This window comes from Myxocyprinus asiaticus, chromosome 44 (assembly GCF_019703515.2).
Source record: "Myxocyprinus asiaticus isolate MX2 ecotype Aquarium Trade chromosome 44, UBuf_Myxa_2, whole genome shotgun sequence".
Classification (NCBI taxonomy): Eukaryota; Metazoa; Chordata; class Actinopteri; order Cypriniformes; family Catostomidae; genus Myxocyprinus; species Myxocyprinus asiaticus.
In genome coordinates, this window is record NC_059387.1 from 28,170,439 (window position 1) to 28,188,408 (window position 17,970).

The 17,970-nt window shown below is 37.8% G+C and overlaps 1 protein-coding gene across 2 annotated transcripts in view; it reads right to left on the bottom strand.

The window, feature by feature from the left end:
- The window catches only part of LOC127434459 (guanine nucleotide exchange factor VAV3-like), a 103,016-nt gene that overhangs the window by 24,322 nt on the left and 60,724 nt on the right, over positions 1-17,970 (bottom strand). Inside the window, exons 11-20 of one of the 2 annotated variants that reach the window (XM_051687239.1) lie at positions 14,170-14,238; positions 12,494-12,580; positions 11,209-11,294; positions 10,938-11,070; positions 10,237-10,346; positions 7,686-7,787; positions 7,094-7,188; positions 6,062-6,084; positions 4,918-4,951; positions 759-889 (exon numbers count right to left, since the gene is read on the bottom strand). In XM_051687239.1, coding sequence (XP_051543199.1) covers positions 759-889; positions 4,918-4,951; positions 6,062-6,084; positions 7,094-7,188; positions 7,686-7,787; positions 10,237-10,346; positions 10,938-11,070; positions 11,209-11,294; positions 12,494-12,580; positions 14,170-14,238 — 870 coding nt within the window. Of the gene's footprint in view, positions 1-758; positions 890-4,917; positions 4,952-6,061; positions 6,145-7,093; positions 7,189-7,685; positions 7,788-10,236; positions 10,347-10,937; positions 11,071-11,208; positions 11,295-12,493; positions 12,581-14,169; positions 14,239-17,970 lie in introns of both variants that reach the window. The other variant, XM_051687238.1, reaches the window with a different exon arrangement.

Consider the following 17,970-nt stretch of genomic DNA (forward strand, 5'->3'; position numbering starts at 1 on the left):
GCACAGAAAATTGAGGTATTAATGAAATATGTGCTTTTTCTTTGTTACATAGCAGAGCAAAAGTTTACTTGAAAGTGTTTAGTATTGTACTTCAAGGAGCCAGTCATTCATCTAAATATGTGTGTTTTTCTTTTGTATTGTGTAGGTCAGTGCACTGCATGTATTCCTAACACCTCCTATCAAATGGCAATGTGGCAAATAAAACCTGTTGTCATGCACGTGTCGGCTCTCTGGGCATTGTGCTGCTCTGAGTTGTTTTTGTATGGCTATGAAACCTTATTTGAACAACCCACATTAATGCCTTTCTTGCATTGACAAAGGGTAGGATTAGTGAGCATTTCACCTCCAGTCACGCTTTGCATAGCATAACAAAACTGCCACTACAAAAAACAGGAGGGACATTCAATTAGCAGACTTGAAGAGTGTGTGTGTGTGTGTGTGTGTGTGTGTGTGTGTGTGTGAGAGAGAGGAACCGGTTCAGACCGAAAGCTTTTTTGCGCTAAAAATGTTTGATGCAGCGCAACAACAACAAAACAAAAAAACAGAACGTAAGTGTCCCGAGATGTATTTTTAAAAGTTTAAGTTCTCTTAACTTGACAAGGAACCTAAAAAATTTGGTGTTTCTGTGCAAGACACTGCAAAAACAGCGAGACAAGGCACATCGGTCAAAAACGTCCACCTTACGCATGTTAACATAGAAAAACATCAAAGACGGACGCAATAATGCATTCGGTCCCTAAAATTAAAAACTGTCTCACCTTCCACCAGCAGCTGCGGACGTTCGCTTCGATCAGCTCGATGACATCACCGACTTTGATGTTGAGTGGCGGGCCGCACAAAGGGCTCGGAACCCCATAATAATTGCGAATGACCAGCATTTTAGGCAAACCTGAAAAGAAAAAAAAAACCGACAAAGATAATAAAATTTATGTTTTGTGTTTGAGTGTTGGTCAGGCTTTTGTTACTGCATACTGTGAGGACAAAATGTTCCCACAAGGATAGCTCAAACTGAAAACACCTACATTTTGGTGATCAGCTAACAGTTCCTGCAAGACACTCATCTCACTTAAAAGGATAGTTCACCCAAAAATGAAAATTCTATATTCGATACAATCACTTTTGGTGCAAAAAAAAAAAAAATAAATAAATAAATATTTAAGTACTATTTATCTATAAACCACCGCTTCCGGTAAGCTTCACAAGAGGGTGGCGTTCATGCAGTCTCTCGTGTGAAGTATTCATGTTAGCATGTTATGGACATAATCTCACGTTCTCCACTCGGTTGAGACATTCAGGAAAAGCACACAAACACACCATTGTGAGTAAAGAAACAGATACAACTACAGATCTAAACCAAAACTGACGAAGCTTCTGTACAGTGTTCCTACTACTCAGTTGTAAACAGCGTTGCTCTTCCTGGTGTGTTGCACGTGCATCAGTTCTCGTGTGTCTCACGTGCCAATGCGATTACGTCACACGCACCTACCACTGCTGACCGAAAGTGATGATTTAGAGTTAAAAAGTACTTAAATATTGATCTTTTTTGCACCAAAAGAGAACATGTTGCTTTAGGAGACAGTTATTTAAAAGCTGGAGTCATATGGATGACTTTTATGCTGACTGTCTGTGATTTTTGGAGCTTCAAAAGAGAAATCTCCATTCACTTGTATTTTAAGGACCTACTGAGCTAAGATATATTTTTTATTTTTCAAATGTTTTATGGTGAATAAATATTATTATAATATATTATTTTTGGGTGAACTAACACTTTAACTTCACAAGAAAGCACTACTGTTGCATGCCAAGTTAGTCCCCCCCCCCCCCCCCATTATAACATAATATAAACCTATTTGCATTCATTATGTCAACATCACACAAGAGTGTATATGTAAAGACCAGCTGACCATGAATGTCAGATGTGCAGTCTGGCTATTTACTCCAATTAGAAATAACAGACATTTGTTTCATTCCAGTAATTAGATGCAAAGGTCTGGCGGCACAGGGAGAACTATGCTGAGCGGACAGTTGTACAGACGCTTCAGTGAGCTCTGAATGAGTATGTTGGTGTATATGAGGGTGGTGTTAAGGCTGCTTTGCTGAAGGGTCACAGTGATGGTCTCAGCTGGTTGCTGGAGCTGTATATATTCTGCTGTTCAGAAGATGAGAAGAAAGTTCAGACCCTCTTAACACAACAAGCTGCAGCTGAAGCCTTCCAGCCCAGCGGATCATTCAGACCCTGAGCTTACTAACACAGCTGGCTGCCTTTGAAGACGCTTTAAAAAACAGCACGAGCATGCATCTCTTGGTAGGAAAGCGTCTTGCTTGCATACTAGTCCAAGAACCTTTGTGCGCAAGGGCAAGGATTCAGCACCATTAAGCACTTTCAGTGTTTTAACCAACACAGAATGCATCTGGAAAGTGTAAATTGATTATAGATAGCTTGAACAAAAAAAAGAGACAAAATATATACCTGAAACAGCAGGCTCTAGCTTCCACATTAAATGTCAAAGAGCTCAGCAAATTTGCACATGATACTAGATTTGTATGTTTTCTAAAGCAAATGTGAATGGTGCATGCCTGTGCAAAAGTTGCCTTCACCATGCTAGGGTGTTGTGGATGGTTTCTAGGGCATTGCTAGAAGTTTGGTAGGGTGTTCTGGGTGGTTGATAGGGCACTGCTAGGTGGTTGCTTGCTGGCTTAAGTAAAAAGAGCCCACCCCCAAGTCTATATGATATTTGGTCCCTATTTATGGTCTATTTAAGTCTATGGAATTTTTTCGCCAATTTTATCATCCGACAGGCAAAATCCGCACGTTTGATCACTTCTCGAGACCTTCTCTAGCAATAACTTTAATGAATTTACCGACCCCAATATTGTGTGGGATCAGGGTGCTTCTCTCGCTGCTCCACGCAGACAGGGCAATTTAATGGAGACATAATGAACTCAGGTGAGTAGGAGTGGGCGTATCAGGATAGGTGGGGGGAGAGAAGAGAATGACGTGCAATTTAGCTAGATTCACTCATTTATTTTAAATATTTATGAAGCTATTAAAAGCAGGGACGTGGCACATTGCTCCATCAGCACGCAGACATGCCATTAGTCCATTGATATCTGAACCTGTTCCCCAGGTGGACTTTTATTACCTCTTCGGTATCGATCAACCTATCAACAATGCTGAGAAAACATAATTACAGATAATATGTCCCTCTTTACAACAGAATAACAGGTAGAAAGACTGTTGTTAAAGAGTGGTGATTTGAGATTGTATTTGTTTGAGACTGTTTGTGTAGCCGTGGTGATGGAAGTCTAGTATTTCTCTTAGCCCACGTCCTTCCTAATACGTTTTCGAAAACTCTATTTTCAGTTTCCTAACATCATCATTTCCAAAGTATGCGATTCTAGAATGTGTTTTATAAAGTCTCCATTTTCTGTGGAGGAAACGTCGTTCCAGTGTGGACTAGAGGTGTAAACTTAGCAAAATCAATGCACTTTCAACCGAAAACATATTAATGTGGATGTGGCAACTAGTGTATTTGCATTTGAAAAGTTCACTTTCAGTTTCCTAATGTCATTATTTTTAGTATGCTGAAATAGAGAGGATTTTTTAAAAGCTTCATTTTCGGTTCAACCGAAAATGTATTAGTGTGAACATAGCCTTAGAGTTAAAAAAAAAAAAAAAAAAAAAAATTTAAACAAAAAACTGGAACCTAAAGATTTAAAGCTTTCAGTTCAGTTTACAGTTCTGGAATGACTGCACTCTTCTGCCAATGTGGATGGAACATCGTCCTAAAACCACTGTTCAGCAAATTAGACTTATGAGTCAATTCTTTTTAATGAATTGGTCGAAAAGACTTACAAGTCAGTCTTAAATTCATTAGTTATTTGTACAGAAAGCTCTTGACCTAAACAAACAAAGTCGAAACTGAATTTTGTTTTAATAAATTGTATTTAAATTTTAGAAATAGTATTGTTTTTGTTTAATATTCTTGTTTACTATAAAGGCAGTGCTTCCTCAAAAGTAATAGAAATAGATTTGATTCTTTCTAATAATAGAATCATTAATGGAATTATTAGGCACAAGACTCATTACGTGAAATCTGAATTGGAACATATCATTACATTTCTTATGACTCCCATACCTAATTTTTGTTGTGGTTGCATTTCTGTTTCTGTGAAAACGTACATTAATGTACAAGGGCATTATCAGGTGTTGCTTTATTCAGAACATGATGTAATTGGGAGCAGTTCTTAGTTGAAGAAATGGTGAGGTCACCTTTAAAAGCACACAAATAAAAGAAGTTCTTCAGTATAGAACATGAGATGTGAACCTTCTAAAACTGTCTGCGCCAATGGTTTAGATTGAGGGTCAGGGAATGTACAAGTTCTGAATTGAAAAAAATACTAACAGCAAAAATCACACACATTGTATGATTAAGTGCTTCAGGTATACACACAAAACTCTTTTTTTTTTTTAGGAAAAGTGGGTAAAGTGTTTTGCACCGTATGGATATTTGAGATATAGGCTTGATTGTCTTTAAAGGGAGGGCCTATCTCTGCAGGGAAAGATAAACAAAGGAGCTACAGGGGTTAAATGTATTTGTACATCGCATTGTCCTGCTCATATCTGATTTAGGTCTGACGCTAAGCCCTAGTTACGTGCAGAAGCTTACCTTAACCGCAAACGTCAACACTACGGCTCAATGAGTCCTGTCTAAGAATATACAGTCTGGCTCAGATTGGAAAAGTATTTCATGTACAAGACTATGCATGCAAGTTTCATAAGCACAGCTGCTTACGAAACACCAGGAATGCAAATGGAAGAGGCGAGCCTATACAGATTTCAGGGCAGCACACACAGAAGACTGTAAATTAAGAATGCAAAATGACAAATTGTGTTTGTGTGTGTTAGCAATTTACCTGCATAACCTCCGTGACTAGGTGTTTTTCCAATCTGTAATGAAAGTAAATAAATCACATGATTCATACTGACACATGCACAGACTTTGTAATGCATTAATGGTCCAACTCTCTATTTAGTAAAACGTTTTGCAATAGCACAGTCGTTCACGTCATTCATCTGCAACTTGCGTAAACACTATTTGTCACACCACTGCACACAATTGCATGTAAATTCAAGTTTCAAGTTTCACGTTTTATTGTCATTCCAGCCAATATACAAGTATACAGAGGACCGAAATGGCAATTTACCATGTCTGCAGTGCACAATTACAGACAAAACAAGGCACACTTCACAAGCATAATAAGCAATAAACAAGAGCTTAAGAAATAAACACTATGAGCAATATAAATCTATATGTACATATGTATGTATACATATATACACACAATGTAGACAAACCATATTGTAAACAATATCCATACTCTCTAGATAATATACACTGAAGAATAATAAATACAATGAAATTAGAGGGGGAACACACAATGACCACTCAAATACTGGTGGTGGCGGTGGCAGAAGCAGCATATGGTAAATATACCAGTATATGATATACAATAAAGTGTAAAGTGTTAAATCCTATAACACATATGCACAAAGATGCAGAAATTTCCCCATTCACTTCAAGGGCCAGACCTTAGCAGAGATTTACAAATGCACTCTTGGTAAATTACATATCAATATCCTTGTTACATGCAAAAAGTATCATGTTAAGCATGTTACTGCAAAATGAGGGCCATGAATAAAAATGGGTGTGCTGTGAAATAAATGCTTAATCCATAATGCATAATGCAAAATTTAATGCATTCTAAATAAATGCAATAAAGGTTGAAAGCGTCTTGTAATGTTTGACCATTCGAAATCATCACAATTTAATAAAGAGTTATTTCTTCAAAAACTACTCATGAATAATGCAGCATCAGCTTTAAAAATTGCGAAATTACTCTTGTAAAGAGAATTTCTGAAGTAATCATTTTAAAGCATTTGACAAGGTAATCAATGGGAGTAAACGAGGGTCTACAAGTGAAATACATCATAGATTAACTGGAAATCTAAAAAAATAAAAGAAATAATAATAATAATAATAATAAACAAAAACCTCACCTGTGATCCAAAAGAGCTGGAATCTGTGAGCATGTTGAAAATAGGCATGGTTAGACTGAATCTGACAATTTTGGACAAACACACTGTAAAAAAGCTGTCATTAGAGTGTGTGGAACATGTTGTGCTGTGCACTTTTATGATTTGTTTTGCTACACTGCAGGTACCTGACAGCTGCCTGAGCAAAATGACTCGAGGGGCCGGACTAGACGCAGATATGCACCAGGAGCCCATCTCATTGGCTCTCGAGGGAGAGGCCGGGCCTGTACTTGCCGTGAACTTTGTCCTGTCGCACTAGTGTACACCTTACAGGCTATTAACACACAAACATACAGCCGCAGATGCAGGCGTGCTCTCTCTCTCATACACACACACACACACACACACACACACACACACACACATGCACACACATGCACATGTTGGTGCAGCTATCATTATGAGGACTCTCCACAGACATAATGATTTTTATTCTGTGCAAACTATAGATTCTATCCCCTAACACTAACCCCACCCCTAAACCTAACCCTCACAAAAAACTTTCTGCATTTTTACATTTTCAATAAAACAATGTTTAGAATGGTTAAGCGATTTAAATTTTGGGGACACTAGAAATGTCCTCAGAACCACATTTATAGCATAATAACCTTGTAATTACCAGTTTGTAACCTAAAAAAAAAGTCCTCGTAAACCATTTAAACCTGCCAACACACACACACACACACACACACACACATGCATATATCATGGGTTCAGGAAGTCAACGAAGCCTGTTTGTCTGTCATCACCCATCACACTTATCTATGTGGCCTAGGCTGTTATTAGGAACCTCTTCGTGTTGACAGCTTTTATTGCCCTGTCTGATACACTACAGTGTAGTTCAATCATTAGCGTGCAGCGAGGAACAACATCACATAATGCTGAAACATAAGCCAGTGGCTCTCAGCACTCCAATGTAGCTCTGTCAACATGTTTCATAATGAGTAAGTAACGAAATTGATGGAAAGAAAGTGTTGTGTTGAATATGGGGCTCACCAGCGCTTTTGGCACAGATATCCACTCTGCCAAGACACTCTTTATGGGCACCCACACCACATTTGGAACAGAGGTACCCTTGACAGAAGACGCCTCTGTCAAAAAAGATTTCCACACATGAAATCCAGGGTTTTTAAACCTGAATTAATGTATTCCTGGGTTATTTTGTTCCATATTTCAGAAAGACAGACAGACAGAGACAGACAAACAGACAGATAGATCTTTTAATCACTATGTTGACAGATGGATGGGTTGTTAGAGGTGGAAATACTGTATGTAATTTATACAAGACTTGCTGTAATTTCAATCAAATAAATCACAGCTTGCCTGAAAAAATTTATTTTCTTTCTGTTCTAGAATTATTCAAATGACGTACATTGTAATGTCAATGTAGTTTAAGTGGCGTGACCGCTGCCTGCTGTGATGCAATTATTTACGCCACGCCTAAATCTGTTGCAGCTGCTTTGATTGGCCCATTGATTTGCCTCCATCTCTGTCTGTCACTCTCTTTTTCTCTCTCTCTCACTTCTTCCAGGTGCAATATCGATCTCATTGAGGTGCATTGTGGGTATATGGTGTCATCTGAGCTCACCTCAGCAGCATTTTACACGAGCTGCAGGATGTGGTCGTCTCGAAGGTGTGCATGCGGAACTCATGGAAATTACATTTCCCACTCTCTGGACAGATGTTCGATCTGGAGAAAGAGAGAAAGAGGTTGTTAAAAACAACACTGAAGACCTCTTGGCATAACTATAACTTAAATAACTAAAAAGGATAGCTCATTTCCATCAGCACTCTATTGTTACCAACCAATCAGCGGTGATTTACACTTAGATGCATAAGAGAATTTAACCATTTCTAAAGAAAACGTGAATGGTGCTTTCCCATGCAAAACTCGATGCCACGATGCTAGGGTGTTCTAATTGGTTGCCAGGGTATTGTTAAAGGGTTCTGAGTGGTTTTAGGCACATTGCTATACGGTTACTAGGGTGACCTGAGTGGTTGCTTACTGGCCCAAGACAAAAGAGTCCAGATAATCTGGTCCCTAGATATGGCTCATTTTTTCACTCTTTTTATCATCCACCAGGCAAAAATTGCAGGTGGAATGGCTTAGAAAAGTAATAGAACACATTTACCCAACAAGTCATGTGATTTCAGGTATCTTTTATGTATCTTTTATGTCCAAACAGTATGGGACAAGCTGTTAAAATCCCTAACCCTAACCCTAAGTATGAGTAATAGTAATGCTTGCCTAGAGGTAGGCTGGAGTCATGTCTTCTATGGCCCTATTGCTGTTTTATCATCTCTAGGACCATCCTTCCTCTCTCTCTCAAATAACCCTTGATACGATATGCACTGAGTGCCCTCATAATAAAGGCATTAATGGATGACTGACAGATGAGAGAGCTGTCTGTGAATGCTAACGTCATGTCATTAGCGCTGTGAGTGTGTAAGAGTGCTGATATCCAATCAGTTTTCAGCTCCAGACTGATATGATGACACATGACAGAGAGAGAGAGCACTGACTCACCACAGTTCTACAGAATTAATGAGCCCTTCAGATAAATCTGTTAAAAATATGTTATCTAATTAATCAGGCCCCTGTCTCTCATCTTTGGTGCATTAAATCTTTTTCTGCTCTCATGATCCATTCATTTTTGTGGTTAAGCCCTTTTTGAATATGTGTGACATCTGAATGTTGGTAGGTAAGTTGTCAAATGGTTTATTGTGTATTGTGTTTATAGGGTAAATTGTTGGTGTCATCATCCAAATCAGCAAGTTTTTTCTTAACTCATTAAGTCCAGTTGGTCATAATCTCCAATTAAGTGCCTAAAAATGGGTGTATAGTTAAGTGCGAGTACTGAAGAAAGTGATGTGCCAAAACATCTGCTCTTGCTGGTCTGGCTTTTCATTCACTTGCACTTTTTTACCATGTTAATTAAAAAACAAATGAATAATGTATTTTTGCAGACAGCAATTTTTATTTATTTATTTGCTGTCATCATCTAGGAATCATAGATATATTTTCTCTCTCTTCTTCACACTTTTTCTCATAGGTACGCTGTGGGACCACTTATTGCCTTTATTTCGTAAAGACAAAAAAAGTGAAATTCTTCATTCTGACTGAATATGATTCTCCGAGCTAAGAATCAAGAGAATCAAATTCAAGTGAACAAAGATGAAAAAAGCCACTGAATGGGTAAAACTTTAGGAATATTTCGGGTTCAACACAAGTTAAGCTCAATCGACTGCATTTGTGGCATAATGTTAATTTCCACAAAAAGTAATTTTGACTCGTCCCTCCTTTTCTTTAAAAAAAGCAAAAACTCTGGGTTACAATGAGGCATTTATAATGGAAGTGAATGAGGCCAATCCATAAACTTTAAAATACTCACTATTTCAAAAGTATAGCCACAAGACGTAAAAAAAACGATGTCTATTTGCATTACTTTAGTGTGATAAAATCACTTACTAACCTTTCTGTGTAAAGTTATAGCCAATTTTACAACTTCGTTGCCATGACGACTTAATGCTGTTAACCATAAAACCCTAAAATAACCATAAAGACGGCAATTTACAAGACTTTACAGCTCAAATAATCCAAAAGTTTTGTTTTAACATAAAAAATAATGTAAGTGCTTTTAAAAAAATTATAAGCTTCACATTTCTGCCTTTAAACCCTCCAAAATTGGGCAGAATATGCAGAATATGACCTACTAAAAGCAAAACAAACCAAATAAACTAACAAAAAAAAAAACTAAAACAATGCAGACCTGGAATATTCTGTTACTCCAGTCTATCTGCACAACAATACCAACCACTTTAAGAAAATAAAGAAAACCCTTAATTTCACATTGTATTATAAGGTGCACCACTGCAAAAATGCTTGGCTATGCAGGTCTGTCCTCATTACTGTGGTTATTCTGGAGTTAAAAATAAACACTGACACTGTTTTAGTCTTGAATCAGTGCCAAGATCTACTGTCGTATCTAAATCATGTATCTGTGTCTTCTGTCAAAGGAGATAACAACTCTGATTACTTTATATGATGCATGAACAAACCTGAAAAACCAGACAGAGAAGTGCAGACTTTGGAGGTCATACTTAAACACACTTACACACACACACATAAACTCACTCACAAGGCCATGCCGAACTGCTCCAGCCATTTCTTCTTTAGCTCCTTGGTCTTGAAGAAGAACTCAAAGCCGGTTTGACCCTGGTTGTGTGTGAGGTAGAATCCATGATACCACTGGAATAGAAATAGAAGGCAAGAATATCCATGTTACAAATGCACAAACAAGTAAAGCTGAAATTTTTAATTTTTGAGTGATCTACTCCTTTAAGGCCATCTGGTTAAAAACATCAAAGACGCTCCATGCATGCAGCCTAATAAGGATAAGAGTACAAAGAGATGTCTGTGTGGTTGCTCTCTGTAGACTACATACTGTGAAGGGGTCATTGTTGTTTATGTAACACTGATGAAACACCATTATCAAACCAAGCTGTGGCTTTTACTGCTCTCTCTCTCTCTCTCTCTCTCTCTCTCTCTCTCTCTTCTAAATGCAATATTTACAGCATATTATCTTGCAAATAATTGTCCTGGCATGACACCATGTAATGTATTATAACAAATGACATCATGTTTTCTCATTTAGCTGTGTCTGGTGTCGTTGCGTTCGTTAGCAGTCGCTAGACAGTTTTTAATAGGAAACACCATCTGTGCGAATGAAACCTGCTCCACTGCAGTAACTGATTATGGCACGCAAGCATAACAGCATCTTCGGTACTCTCAGCATAGGAGCATCGATTCTGGGCAGCAATTAGGAGACTGGCTGCAGACCTTTCTGTTTTCTCTTTCAGAGGTCGGGTTGTTGGTGATTTTGAATGAGTAGAGGTCGATCACTTCCTTCATTTCGTAGTTGTCTCCCCGTCGTTTGCATACAATCACAGCTGCGTCAAACAAGAAAATGTGCCTGCAGCAGAAGAAAGGTGAAGATCGAGTGAGAAATAAAAGTTGAACGCTTGAGAGTGAAACCTTCATAATCCTTAGGCCTCTTTAAAGCCTGGCTGTGTTTCAGGATGAGCAGTATTCCACACTTTAATCATCTCACCTGTCTTGTTTGGCTCGTTTGTCGACTGAAGCTACTCGCACTTCACTGTCACCTTTCGGTCTCCCATAGTTACGGAGAGACTGATTCTGCAGAATACAAACAAGGTGCAAAGTCAATGCTTGTACACTACTCTGCATGACCATTTGCAAACCCAGATCATATTTAAAGGTTTTTAGCTTGATGTGTTTTAAGATATTTGAGATGCCAGTGATTTACACGTGCGACTGTTTGTTCACGATGTAAGAACAAAAAACCTAATTCAATTATTACTCACAAAATTTTGTTTGATTGACTTAATATCAGAGTTAATGTAGACCTTATGTATTTTGATAATAAGATTTTTCTATGTTTTTACTGAAACAAAAAGACAAAAATACAGAGTAAGAAAATGAGTTTTTGCAGTGTAGATGTAGTGTAGAGATGTTTTTCTTTCCACATAACTGTTCACAGCTCCATACTGCCTCTGTTTGACACTTTTTAGCAGTGTTGGGGAGAAACCAAACTAACTAAAATGGGCAATGCTACTAACTTGACTACATTTTTCAAGAGCATGACAGTTGCTCAGCTGTTTTCACAGTAGTGCAGCTTTTCCAGTAACAAGCTTTTTTTATTTCCAACAAATATCGTTGTAGTGAGACAAAAAAAAAAAAAAAAAAGGCCCACACAGTCTTGAATACTTTCTCTCTGTCATGTAGCGTTGGGAAATCTGGTTCATGTTTGCAAATCGGTTTGTTCGAATGAAACAAAATGTTCCTATAAGTTTCTTTAGTAGCGTTACACACAATTCTGTGTGTAGTGAAACAGTTATTTTATTAAATACTTCAACATCTCACTATGCTGATTCTCAGTACAATTAAATTTCAATAATTTAGGGTGTTTTTATTTTATTTTATTAGTTGTTTTTAGTGCAAAATTATGTTTTAAAGTTTGACGTTCCAGTCAAGTGAGATCCTCATTATTTCCGTGCCTGCTAAAAACTGCTATGATTTCTTAAACTATATAACACGGTAGTTCAAAGTAAACAGCTTCAATGTAGTTATTTCCTTTTTATTAGCTGCTTTGAAACGATGTGTGTTGTGAAAGGTGCTATACAAATAAAAATGACTTTACTTATAGTGTGACTAGCTTTTTTCTTTTTATATCAAAAGAGTAGCTTGACTATAGTTTAACTATTTTAAATTCTAAGCTTGTAGCCTGGCAGGCTACACTTTCAAAGTAGCTTCCCCAACACTACATTTAAGAAATGTAAGTTTGTGATTTATGTTTAGAATTCGATTAAGCTCACAAGGTTTTCTATAGATTTCTGGTACTGGTCGATGTCCCGCAGAGTCTCAATGTCTCTCTTCACCTCGTTGACATACAGGGCCAGATCCTGTAGAGATGAAATTGCAACAAAATGTCTCAAAAGGGATAGTTTACATAGAACAACATAAGGGCGAGAAGCTTATGATTTTGGGTAAATCCCTTTAACATGTAGCATTTGAAGACTTTGACCTGGGTATTCACAGGGAAATCTTTCAACACGTGCTAAAAATAACCGTATTTCCTCCCCAGCTTCCTTATTGACAATGCCGCCTCATGTGATGTTTTCGAGTGACTCATTTCCTTCTAAAATTGTAAAATAAGATTTAGCATCTAAAAAGGCAAGGTTTATTCGCCGAATTTCATTCCAAACACAGTGCTCGCTGCTCCCGCGATTGGAGTATAGCGACTCATTCATCATTGTGCATCTAGAAAAATCAGAGATTGGGGGGCTGGCTCGCCCACAGCGCGAAACATTCAGGGGAGCACTTGAGGAGGTTAACCGTGTTAGCCCGATACCCCAATCACTGCTAAGTGGCAAATTTATCCAAATGAAATCATCACAGCCCTCGGTGCAATCTGCACAATCTTCTCAGCTTGATTTGCCTCAGTTAGCAGACAGTTACCTGTCAAGATGCATCCGCTGCCATCTTGATCATCTCGAGTCAAGAGGGCCAATTTATTTCAAAACAATGTTTTTCTTAAGAAACAAAGATTATAAAAAGCTGATGTTTACCCGTAGAGCAGCAAAATCAACAGCATAAAGAGAATGGAATTTTCCACTGATGTAATTTCTAATTGAACAGGTCCTGCAATATCTCAGAAATATGAATGTTTAAAAGACTGTTGGTATAAAAGATGGGGAGCTAACCAGCCGAGTAGCAAGCACTCTCTTATCCCTGTCCCAAATGCCGCACTTGATGTGGCCTTGTGTACATTCCATTTACTGTACATGTATGCATTTAGCAGATGCTTATATCCAAAGTGAATTCAAGGTAAATGTTACCTGGGATTTAGACCAATGACCTATGGTTGCTACAGTTGTGCCATGCCCTACTAGTACTAGCTATCGGGAAAAAAAAATAAAATATATATTTTATATCTATACTTTGTTAGGTATTGGTGATGTTACAAGGGGAAACATCAGGTTGTGATAGCAATAAGAAGGTTATGGGTTTATTCCCAAGTAGCACACAGATAATACTGATAAATATACAGTACCTTAAATGCACTGTAAGTCGCTTTGGATGAAAATTCCACGTGAACAAATGTAAATTTAGAAACAGAAAGCTGAAAGCAAACATTTCATCTCTTACATTTAGATGTATATATTTAGCAGATGCTTTTGTCCAAAGCGACTTACAGCGCATTCAAGGTATACATTCCATGGGATTTAAACCCATGACATTGGTGTTGCTACAGTAGTGCTATGGCAAAATAGTTATGTTAGAATACCTGTTGAGATAAATGAAATACAGTATATACAGTATATGGTGTTAGGTCATGGTGACGTTATAAGGGTAAACATCAGGTTACAATTGCAATGAGAAGGTCATGGGTTTGAATCCCAGGGAGCGCACTAACAGATAAAATATACCCCTTGAACAAATTTAGAAACACAAAGTTTTGAAAAGAAGGACAAGCAAAAGATCCACTGACCTTCATGGCGTCTAGAGCTTGGCGTAAATTACTCTTGTCTGTGGCATCATGGGTGTGTTTTACCAGTTCCTGTTAGGACGAAAACTAGATATGAGATGGCTGAGCTTTGCTCACTGTTCAAGCATCCGTGGCCCATGTCTCAATGTCTTATTATCACCAGATGATGATGAACACAGCAGACAGTCAGCTGTACAGGAGAGAGACGGCGTGCCGGAGGACATCTGTCACTCTCACATGCTATCATAACTCCTGCTCATCATCGTGTAAATTGTTTACCAACAATAACAAGAGCATATTTAGGTTTTAGTCATCTGAAAATGTAATGCATCCTTTAATAAAACAGGAAAAACAATAAACAAGGTGATTATGTGGTGAGTGTTATGACAACACACAATAGGACAAATTCATTAAGTTGGGCCACTTTTGCATGCAGTATTTTAGTAGCAAAAACCTGTGTCTGATTCACTTACCACCCACTATAAAATTTAACCAGGTGCTAAATGCACTGAAATAGCACTTTGACGGACTTAGATTAAGTCACTGTCATTCTTTTCAGCTAAAACAAGCCTCCTTTCAATGTAAATTTGGCTTATTATAGATTGCGCCTTATTCACAAAATTCAGCGCTATTTGTATAGCATCATTTTCTTTGCGCTATTACTGCCCACAGATAGCAAGGGGTAAACTGAGTTTGATTACAAAGAAATGTTTGTGTACATTTTCTGATGATCATGGAGACAGCATTTAATCAAATCATGAGCAAATGATGAAGAAGAGCATTATAACGGGGCATATATTTATACACGGGGTGTAGTCAAGCGCAATTTCTGCCTTTTAAAGAGCCGATTCAGGTGCCTGGATCACAGTGGTGGTGCGATAATGTACAATCCCAGTAAAGTATGTAAATCGCCAATCTGGAGAACTGCACTGTGCAAATTGAATAATTTTGTGGGCATGTTTGAGCCATGACCTGATTTGCATTATACTTTTAGTGAATTGAGTGCTAAACAATGCAGAATGCACACCTAAATAAACGGCACGATCAGTGTGTGAAATTAATTCTTAGTGAATTCCCCCCAATGACAACACTACAAACACACACCCAGTGTGGCATATCTTTCTCTCTTTACTTTCTCACACACAACCAAGCTGAAATAATATCCCAACCTGCATCACAGGTTCAAGAATTCAAATGAGAAGCAAAAGGTTTGCGTGGGGTTGAAATTGCCTTCCTGCTTGGGGATGAAGTAAACAAGACATCTGGGCCAGTCCGCAGGTTAAGGGAAGGTGCTATGCATAACCTTTACTCAGGTCTGATAAATGGCCTCCTTTTGGCCTAAGAGATATATTGCCATCCAGCACAAGCCAAATCCCCTGCGTTAGTCAAGCTGAACCTGCGCATTATTATCAGAAGCAAGACTGACATCACCTTATTTTTCATTCTCACTTCTTTCTGCCCTCACACAGAGAGAATGAGAGAGAGAAAGAGAGAGTGAGAGAGAGCAAGGAGGTATGACACTAATACAGAGATTACTTTGAAATGTTATAGAAATTCCTTGAGAAACATATAATTCTAACATGATGTCATAGGGCAGCATCACAGCATTCATTATTCCGGCATTATGTCTGGAACACTTTGCAGCTTATTCTGGCCAAGAACCGCCCAATTAGACAGGAAGAGAACTCATATGTAAAGCAACCAATCACGACCATTTTATTTCTGGGGCTTGTAAACCTGAAATAGTAGATACCACAAAAATAGATTGGCACAGAAAAAAGACGAAAAAAATGCTGTGGCAGTCTCGTCGAGTGATTGTACAAAAAACACCAAAGAAATTAACCCCAAAAAAATTATGAAGACTTTTTAATCAAATTTTAATCAATAATAATTATTATTTAAAGACAGAAAACACAAATGAGCATACAATTCTGCTTGGGAATTTCTTGTTTACTTGATATTTCATTTCTCAAACAAAACTCTAGGTATCTTTTGAAGATTTGATTCTACAAACCTTGCTTACTCTTTGTTTGTCCTTCACTCATTTACATTCATTAGCATTTGTGATTGATTCTTCAACTTTGGGCACTTTTAGCACTGTGTGAGCTTAGAAAGTGAAGTCTAGTTAAAACATGTTCCGTACTCCCACTAGACATTTATTTATTTATTTATCCATTTATTTTTTCAAATGTGTCTGCTAAAAATGTCCAACAGTGTATGTGCATGCATCACTGAAGATTTTTGTAATATTTTTCTGAAAGTCATTAAAATTGCCACCACAGTGTCATTTCTACTATTTCACAAAATCTGTATTGTGTTCTGTAGTGAAAATGACAGTAATTTAAATGACATTTTAATGTTTTTGAAATAAAATGACTACTTTGAGCCAAGTTTAATTTCATTTTATGTATCCTTACTAATACTATAAATACAAACAAATAAATAAAATTTTTCACACTTTTTGCTTAATTTTTCAAAAGTAAATCTTGATTGGAAATGACACCCTACAAAAAAATATTCTTCTCACAAGTGATTTTTTTTTTTTTTTTGCAAACATCACATTTCATATTTCATCTCAAGTATGCTCTTCACTGACGTTGTTGTCGACGTGATTAACAACTACACTTACTTCTGACAAAACTTTATCAGAGGCAATATTTTTTGCTGTTTTGGCAATGACGCCACAACTTTGGGACAGTCGTCATTTTTGAAAAACTGATAGAAAATGTTTCCCCATACTAAATATATTGAAATGCTTTATCTTTATTTTACCTATTTGTTTAGAATATCATGGTTTTAAAAGTGTAATAATATGTTTATAAAGAACCATTTTCATTTTTTAACTGTTTTAACTGAGTTTTAATGTGACCTTCATAATAACAAAAAGTTTAAATCTGTCTGTTTGTTTTAATAAAAATCAACCCCTGGGGCATGACATTTCCTGAGGTTGCAGAAACATCTTTAAATGCAGCCCTGGAAGTAGGCGACCTAAATGTTGCCATCTTTGCTTTATGGGCACTCAGTTTCGGAAACTTTTTTTCCCCATTCAAAAAAGTTAAACACTGCTAAACTTGATGCATCACTAACAGTCGTGCATTTTGCAAATCGCTGTCGATTTGCAAATGTACCATAAAACATAATAACTTAAATTTGATATTTATCAGCTTAGTTGGAATGACTTCACAATAATCGTTTATGTCAAATTTGACTTCCTAGTATTTTATGGTCCCTACATATATACACAAAAGTCTCTATAGTCATATAACCTCTGCTGTTACCTAACCACCTTTACTTTCTCACTACCAACTTCTATATAGCTTTTTATTTAAAGCTCTCTCTCTCTCTCTCCCTGTATCTCTCACTCTCTCCCTCTCTGGCCAAGGCTTCATCCAGCAGAGCAAGGAGCAGAGAGAGACAGTCTGTCACATGCTAGCCTGCTCTCCAGAGGGGCAAGAGACAGACAGACATGTTCTCTGCACTGCCGGCCTTACACACACACACACACACACACACACGCTCCCTAAACCCACAGCAGACCAGATGGGCAAGGAGGTGAGGTGAGCTGTGGACAGCCATGCAAGCATGCTAAGCAGACACACATGTACACACCCACCCACCCACACCCACACACACGGAAACACCTTCACTGTCCGCAGAGAGCCAAAAGGTTCCTGGAACAGCAGGAGTACTGAGGTGACTTCAGTCTTCACATGCTATTCATATCTCTCTCTTTCAGTCTTCACACACTATTCGCACTCTCTCTCTCTCTCTCTCTCTCTCTCTCTCTCTCTCTCTCTCTCTCTT